This window comes from Rhinolophus ferrumequinum, chromosome 24 (genome assembly GCF_004115265.2).
Source record: "Rhinolophus ferrumequinum isolate MPI-CBG mRhiFer1 chromosome 24, mRhiFer1_v1.p, whole genome shotgun sequence".
In the NCBI taxonomy this organism is placed as follows: Eukaryota; Metazoa; Chordata; class Mammalia; order Chiroptera; family Rhinolophidae; genus Rhinolophus; species Rhinolophus ferrumequinum.
The window spans coordinates 22,867,657-22,876,899 of NC_046307.1; the positions used below are offsets into that span (position 1 = coordinate 22,867,657).

Consider the following 9,243-nt stretch of genomic DNA (forward strand, 5'->3'; position numbering starts at 1 on the left):
TATCTTTCTTATAGTCCAGTTCCGGAGGGGAAATCAGTTCTAATGTATACATTCTACAAAGATCACGTCACTATGAACTTTTAAAGGATGCTATGTCATGATTCTATAAGCAACCACTACTGAGCCCTCGGGCAGCTTCTAAATTAGTGGAATTTCCAGGAGTTAACATGTCTGTATGTTGATGATACTTCTAAGAGTATCTGAAAACCAATGGAAACTTAACTTAGTTGGTGCGTGTGTGAAAAACAAAAGCATACTGTTTCCTTTTTTCAGTTCACATCTTGAGTACACAACTAAAACTACGCCTAGGTTTCTCTATTACCTTAGCGAAAGAAACTGCCATTGTGATTTAATGTCGTACAATAAGAAGCACTTTCAATGTGTAACAGACACCAAAACACACATGATGGATTTCTAAGCACAGGTCACGTCACTGATAAAATGCAAGATCTTCAGTCTTTCTCTCTAACTTTGCTTGTTTCATCCTCTCTCTGATGACCCAACTTACCCGTTGAGTGTGAGGATTTTCAGGCTCCTGCCAACCACCACTAGCTGCAAAACAGAAGAACATCAAACAAGAATTTCCTAACTTGATAATTTTATTTTCACAAAAACGAATCATCTGCAGGCCACAAAATTAAACTTAAAAACATAAAATCCCAGAACTTCCAAGAAAGAGTCCTAGAAATTATACAGATCAGAATGCCCAGAATAGAATGTTTTCTTTAAATATAATGATAGTCATCACCACAACTAACACCTGGGTAGCTTCTGTGCCTCGCACTTGAAATGTATTTCATTTCATTTTATTCTCATAACCCTCTGCGGTAGGATTATTAGTCTCACTTTACAAATGAGGAAACTGAAGATCAGAGAGTTAGATAATTTGCTCAAAGCCACTCAACTGAATAACTTGCCCAAAGCCAGGATTCCAACTCTGACCCCAGAGACTGCTCTTATCTACAATACTGTGCAATTTCTGAGTTTTATGACTTTGGTTTGGAGGAAATTTTCTTACGTAAAAAATGAACAGCACAAATCATAAAAGAATATTACAGAAAGCTGAACATAAAACTGTAATGAATACTTTCAACAAGTGGAGCTACAACAATTGGATACCCACAACCAAAAAAAAGAAAAAAAAAAAGAACCTAGACCCTTTCCTCAGAACATATACAAAACTTACCCTGAAATGAACCATAGACTTACACGGGCGAGTTAAAACTATAATCTTTCTAGAAGAAAACATCAGTGAAAATCTTAGTGACTTGGGTGAAGCTAAGTTTTTTCTTTTTTTGGGACACAAAAGGCACAAACTATAAAACAAAAAATTAATACACTGGACCTCAAAATTAGAAACTTGTGTTCTTCAAAAAACACTGTTGAGAAAATAAAAGGGCAAGTCATAGACGGGGAGGAAATATTTGCAAAACGTATACTGAACAAAGGACTTGTATCCAGAATACAGAACTGTTATAACTTAATAAAGAGACAAAAATTTAGTTAAAAAATGAGCAAAAGATTTGTACAAACACTTCACCAAAGAAAACATAGATGGCAAATAAGCATATTAAGAAAATGCAAATTACAACCACAATGGGGTTATCACTACACACCCACTAGAAGACCGAAAATGAAAAAGAACTAGAACTCTCCTGCATTGCTGGTGAGAATCAAAAACGGTACAGCCACTTTGGAAAATAGTTTGGAAGTTTCTAGTCATTAAACACACTTTTAGCCTATGATCTCGCAATTCCACTCTTGAGGTATTTACTCAAGAAAAATGAAAACATATATCCACATTAAAACTTGCAGGCAAATGTCCGTAGCAGCTTTAGTCATATGAGACAAAAACTGGGGGAAAAAAAACCAATGTCCATCAACTGGAGAACGAATAAACAAATTGTGGTAAATCTATACAATAGATATCGTACTCAACAATAAAAAGCAAAAACATGGGCGAACCTCAAAAGCATAATGCTAAGTGAAAGACAGACACAAATAGGATGTACTACAAGGCTCCAATTATATCAACTTCTAGGAAAGGCCAAATTATAGTGACAGAAAGCTTATTAGTGGGTCAGAAGCCAAGAGGAAGAAACTGACTGCAAAGGGGCGTAAGGAATCTTTTTGGGGTGATGGAATTGTTCTATAACATGATTGTGGTGGTGGCTACATTAGTGCACATATTTGTCAAAAACCAGAATTCTACACTTAAAATTGGTGAGCTTCATTATATGTAAATTATATCTCAATAAAGCTAATCAAAAAAGTAAAGTATAATGAGATACCATTATCTCATTATAGTTTCACAACCATCAGTTTGGAAAAACACTACTATGCACTAACTGCCAAGGATCAAGAGCAATGGGTACTCTACTGGTATACGTTACTAGTGGGAGCAAAACTGGAAAACCAGTTTGGAGAGCTAAGAATGGACATAACTTGAAACCAGCAATTTTACTTTCAGTTACGCCGAGAAATTCTTGTGATTTAGGAAACACACACAAGAATGTTTCTAACAGCACTGTTGTCAAAGGGAAAGACTGACAATCTATATGTCCATCAAGAAGAGTCTAAGTAAACTGTAGTTAAGTCACTCATGAAATCTACTCTCACAAACGTAATACTGACAGAAGACATGCATGGACACTGATACACACCGAATTCAGGACTGATGATTACCTCCCTGGGAGGCAGAGGAACGGGGAAGCTGTGGGCAAAGGCTACACAGGGGTTTATACTGTTTTGTTTGTTTACTTTCTGAAGTTGGGTGATAAATACACGAATGTGTATTATCTGTACAATTTTCAACAACCTTTTTTCAAAACAAAAAGGACTCTTGTGGAAGGTGACACTATATTCCCTTGCAAGAGATGGCAACAATAACATCCTTTAGTACAATACTCGTATTTTAAAGGTTGCCTTACTTAAGGCAATCGTGAAAAATAATTATGTAAAAGAAATGTTTCAGTTGTAGTATTTTTAAAGATTGGAATATTCTACCTAATTGCTTCTTTAGAATTGGTAATTTATTCTAAACAGCAATTTGGGAGACAAAATGATCTCATTGTTAAGCTTTTCTCTGCACATTACTGATACAAAGGCTTACTTATAAATAAACAAATAGTTCCAACTAAAGTGGTTTCAGAGCATCTTAGACACCAATGACATCATGGAAAAAATGAAATTATCTGTACTCCTTTAAGAGCTCCCAGTATTCAATTATCACTGTCAAGATAACATAGAGGAAATAAGATTTCTAGAAGCAAGCACAGGTTTTAAATTCTGAAATACAAATTCTCCAATCTTAATGACTAATAACCCAAAAAGCATAAAAATTCACTTACAGAGGAACAAACTAAGAAATCTATTTGGATTTCTGGGCTTTGTTTCTTTGACTTGATAGAGACAAACTACAAACATGGAAAAATTCTGAACCAAGTGGCAAAGTAAACAGAATCAAGGATTAAATTTTTAAGAACAGAGTTGAATCTAAAGAAACTTCACTCCTGTTTACTTCCAAATTGTGTACGAATCTATGGAAAGCTTTTAGCTAAAGTCAATCTTCATTTTAGTTATGTCACATGACATGAGTTTGTTATGGGCTTCCTCATATATTAGTAAGTAAGCTAAAAATTTTTTATGAAAATTCAAAAATGGGGATTTTTAACAAGTCTAAATAGTTTTCAGGAAATTAAACAAATGAAATTTCAGAAAGTCAGAAAAAAGAAAATGGGGAGTTAGCAATGCTACTATTTATATAAAAAATAAATAGCAAGTGAAGATTTTGAACTGACTGTGTAAGAGTATCTCTATTCTGATGTTAACCATGAAGTATGGGAAATGTAAAAATAAAGGAAGTTTCCAAATAAAGATAAGTGCAACCTCAGATCTGAAAGGCTCAAATGATGAACAGGTAATTAATGTGTTAGGTGATGTTTACTTCTAAACACACACAACTTTTCTGTTTCATTGACAAACACTTCATATGTACACATGTATCTCTGAGCATGTGTTTGAATGTGCCAGAATAGATACCTGGGACATGGAATTGCTGGAGAGAAGGAAAAAAAGCAATAAAAATTTTAATAAATGTTGTCAAACTGCTCTTCAAGGCAGTAGTGTATGAAAGAACTATTTTCCCATATTCTTGCCACCACTTGATATTACCAGATATAAAAAATTTTGCCAAAGTCAATGAAGTTTTCATTTGCATTTCTCTGATTACTAGTAAAGTTGACATACCTTTCCACGTATTTATTAACTTTAAAAAAAAATGTTAACCTCACCAAGTTGTGTGTGAAAATAAAAACTCCAATCAACTAGACAATGAAAACTAAACAAAGAATTCAGACATTCAAAACAAGGGCTTTGTTCCCAAAGAACTGGTATTAGAGTTGAAAACAGTTGAAAAATTCACATATAAACAATATTAATAGTACAAGGCAGTTTGTGATACCCAAAGGAGTAGAAATAAAAAGAAAGGTCTATAAAATTTGAGAGGAGGGAAACATGAGAGGGTGGAACTTGTCTTCATAACTTCATAAAAGGCTCGGGTCTTTCCATGGAATCTGCAAGGTTACTGAGGAGTTGGGGGTGAAGGCAGAGATCATTTTAACATGACTGTGGCCCCTTCAGTGTGCACATTTTGGTCACTGACCATTTTTATTTCCACTCTTGAGAGTTCATACCTTTTGCCTATTTTCCTATTAGGTCATTTTCTTATCAATTCATAAGAGTTCCTCATTATCTTTAGTCTGTTATATATGACCAAAATATTTTCTTAACTTGTCACTTTTATCTTTTAGTTTTGTGCATGGTGTGTTTCATCATCAAGAGCATTTATTATTTATGAACGGCATCAATATTTTGATTCTAAGGAAGCGTCAGGTTTATAAAAGCTGTTCTACCAACTCTAAGAACGAACTAGTGACACCTAGTCTCAGATGAAATACTGTCCATAAATGTGAGAATTTGGGAATGCAGATTTATGACAAAATACTCTGAATTTAGCACCTACCACTCAACAGACAACAGAAATAATGTGCGGGCAGTTACAGCACTGCTAATTTCACAAAAGCTCATGCTGAAGTCTACCTCACTCACCCACAGATTTGTCTGCCATGCCCACATCTCTGGACGTCCAGCGACAAAATCCACAGGCCAGGTAATAGGCTTTCTTCATGGTGGTCTTGGCTGGGTCATCTGGAAGCTGTGTGGAGATGCTTGTTGCCCGGGTGGAGAGGGTGTGCATGCAGCCAGGACAGTCAAAGCAGTTGGCACATCTATGATACAAAAATACAACAATTTATTCACTCAACAAATATTACCAAGTACTGACTATGTGTCAGACATTGTTCTAGGTGTTAGGAATTCAAGAGAGAACTGTAATGGAGAAGTGTCTCACAAGCAAAATGAAATAAGTATTCCTGAAATTCTTACAAACTTTGTTTTAAAATTTAAGTGTTCTATGTTCATTATTAACAAAAAAAAAAAAAAAAAAAAAAAAAAAGAAAGCAGTCATCACCAAAGTTCCTGAAGAACTACAGCCTGCCCAATCTACTCCACAGAGAGAATCAGTTTTAACAGTTTGGAGTTAACTGTTTCACACTCTTTTTATGCCATGTACAGACCACAAAGAATTCTGAGAAAAACAGAAATGTCACAGCTTATGCCTTCAGAGCGAAGAGACTAACTGCACAATGGAAAACTGAGAGGCAACAATACAACGACCTATGAAATTGATTTGGAAAATAACTTTTTGTTTGGAAAATAGCTGCAACAGATACCAAACAATGCTAACAAACTGGAAGGGTTCAGAAGCGCTCCATCTTCAGGGCTTTCTGCTCTCTCCTCAGGCACTATTCCTCCAAGTGCGCAGCCAACATTTCCCCTTCAGGGCCCACTGTGCCTTGTTGCTTTTAACTTTCCCACCACCTGAGATTATCAAGATTTCACCTCTAGTGTGGCTCTGAAGTTCCATTCCATAACTCCAATTATCTGCAATATTTTGCCATCTGGATAGTATCCTCAAACAAGAGTAATAAGAGTACCTACCTCACTGGGATATTTTGAGGATAAAATGATAAAATTAATGTGTGGACAACACACAAAACAGTGTTTAGCTTATCAGAAGGTATTTCTCACCGATAGGAAAGATAATCGTGTTTCGCATCCATGGAGATGTAGGAATGTGACTGGTAGCAAAGGACTTTCACACCAAACTAAGAACCAAAAGGCACCTCGGAGCAATGAGCACACCTACTACCCAGATCTTTGTTTTTAATATCTCCCTCCAATAAAAGGATCCAGGGCTCCTTGGAGAAGTGGCTAATTCTAGGACAGAGGCTGAAAATATACAGGATGAGCCTGAAGTATCTAGTAGTACTGGAAAGTAAAAAAGTGCTCAAATGAGTGAACAAACCATCCGCAACACACACACAAAACAATGGGATACGTCAAAGGGATACAGGAGTCTACTGAAAGAGTTCCCAGCAGCCAAAGGTGGAACAATTTGAGCAAAGAATAGTAGTACTGGATTATAACCGAAATATTCACGAGCCCATACTGCTTTAAGTAAATGATTCAACAGATAAATATGGCAGGAAAGTCTTCCATGCAAAGGAATTCCAAATAATTTATGTAGGTAGCCCTCACGGAGGGAGAGCATAACTCCCCACTATTTAAGTGTGGGCTGGGACAGTGATTTTCCTTCAAAGAGGACAGCATGAAAAAGGAGGGGAAAACAGAGTAACTTCACATGGGAGAAACCCGACAAGCCCTAGCTCAATCAAACCAGGTACCCAAGGTTAACATCAACAGTGGTAAGTCATGTGGATAGCATCCCATGCCTGGATACCCTTGATACGACGTGATGAAAGATGCTCTTTACCTCTGTGGTCCTCCTCCCCAAAACACATCCCCCCAGCTAATGACAAAAACATTCGACACATTCCAAATGAAGGATACTCTACAAAATATCTGACCTGTATTCCTCAAAACTTTTAAGGTCACCAACTCCAAGGAAATGTCACAGCTATAGGAGCCTAAGGAGACTTAACTATTAAATATAATGTGGATATCCTGAACAAGATCCTGGGACAGAAAAAGGAGACTAGGAAAAAAAACTAAGGAAATCTGAATAAAATGTGGAGTTTATTTAATAATAATGCACCAGTATGGTTCATTAATTGAGAAAAATATACCACACTAAAGTGTATTAACAACAGGGGAGACTGGGTATGAGGTAAGTGGGAATTCTCTATTCTCATCTTCACAATAATTCTTAAGTCTAAAACCATTCTAAAACAAAAAGTTTATTTAAAGAATCAAAGGACATTTCATCTTTGGCAAAGGTGATGCTAAAAAGTGAAAAAAAAAAAAGCTAGTTAAAAAGAGTTAATTCCTTGTGTTTTCTTACCAGCTATTTAAAAAAGAGTTGAGGAAAACAGAAAAAATGGATCCCCAGCTTACCTGTTCTTTTTTAGTTTGGCTTCAGCTGATGGCATATTTTCTAAGCAACTGGGACAATAATGGGAGTCCACCTAGAAAGAAACAAGAAACCAAAACATCAGGGGAAAATAAACTCAGTTTAGCTTGTGCATTATGTCCATGCCAAACAGTAAAATTTAAAATATACTGAAGCAGAAGGTGAGAAATCACTGATCTGGCAGAGAACCTAAACTGCTTTCAGCTTAGGGTTTATTCCTCAGTCACCTGTTTTCTTTGTTTTTTAACCATCCAGATTTTCTAAAACCCTTCTATTTTTCCTTTCTGATTTTTCCTGTTCCCTCTCATCAGGGTTTTATGTATTAGATGTGTTTAAATATTGTCTACATAAAAGAACAACTCTATGGTAAACTAAAGAATAGATTAGCAAATAACCTAATTTGTAAAGCTGTTATCAAATATCCTTCTATCCAGGTTAGCTTTATTGGAATATAGTAAGTTGACCACACTTAGAGAGACTTAAAGTTTTCTTATTACTGAAGTAATACATGTACACTGAAGAACAGCATAAATTAACATTTACAAAGTCAGTGATAGCCAACCAAATAGAGATTTTTAAATGACAAAGTACTAAACTAACAAGATAGTCTTACTGTATTTAACTCAAAGTATAAAAATTTAATTCATTGTATTAAGGTCTGTATAATTATTTTCTTAAATGTTTCTTAAACATTTCTTAAAACGTTCTATTTGACAATTCTAGACCTCTAGTCAAGTGCAGATGGAAAGACAAATTCACTTGAACATAAATACAATGATACAAACCGGCTTCTTTTTTCATCATCTTTTATAAACAGGGCCATCTTTGGAAAAATTAATAAAATTGCTGCTCAAATAATCTCAAGGAAAATAAACTATAGTTTTGCCAACTAATTATTTGCACTCATTACAAAAGGCAAAATATATTTAGATCCTTTGTGTCCCCTTTCTGAGTTATGCTTGTCCCTTCATGTGCAACTCCAATCCCAGATTCTCCATTAGAACTTTCTGGACTGCTGCAGCCCTCACTAGTCTCAGCCTTCTTCAAACCCTACTGGCCTCCACCTCATAGATACACACCAGTCTGTAAAAGATGCAGTTACAGACTGAAGGTCATAGCTGAAGAGATCCTTATTATAGCTGAAGAGATCATGAAGACTGTGCTCCCTAATAACCACCAAATGAGAATTCTGAAGGTGGAACTGGAACAGAGAAGCATCTAGAAGAGAAAGGATCTGCCAAGGAGACACACAGACACAGACACACACACAGACACACACACACACACACACACACACACGGTGTTAATGAAGAAAAATCAACGCCACGTTACATACATGAAAAACCAATACCATATTAAACATACATAGCATTGATTTTTCTTGGGATTATTTAAATGCTTTCCCTGATGATTCTTAATGTTGTGAAAAATACCCCCAATAAAATAATATGTAAAGTGGTTTATAGCACAGAACATGTTTTTTCACATGCATTTTTAACAGTCTAGGGATCTTCACTGAAATTCTCTGAGTCAGGATGTTCATTTTCTAATCCTGGTCTTCCCTCTAATCTCCAAATTTCTGGCTGTGTGACTCAGGGCAAACATTATGTATCTGTTTCTTTACCTGTAAAGTGATTTTTAAAAATGTATGCACTTCATTGGGTTGCAGGAAGATTAAAGGAGATTATGTAAAGCATACTGCATATAGAAAGTACCGAATAAATGGTATCTATTACTATCAGCTTTTCTTT

The 9,243-nt window shown here is 35.7% G+C and overlaps 1 protein-coding gene across 1 annotated transcript in view; it reads right to left on the reverse strand.

Moving 5' to 3' along the window:
* The window catches only part of DCTN4 (dynactin subunit 4), a 30,704-nt gene that overhangs the window by 20,478 nt on the left and 983 nt on the right, over positions 1 to 9,243 (reverse strand). The window contains exons 2-4 of the mRNA XM_033095925.1: positions 7,477 to 7,547; positions 5,110 to 5,288; positions 509 to 552 (exon numbers count right to left, since the gene is read on the reverse strand). Of these exons, the coding sequence (XP_032951816.1) occupies positions 509 to 552; positions 5,110 to 5,288; positions 7,477 to 7,547 (294 nt within the window). The remainder of the gene's footprint in view (positions 1 to 508; positions 553 to 5,109; positions 5,289 to 7,476; positions 7,548 to 9,243) is intronic.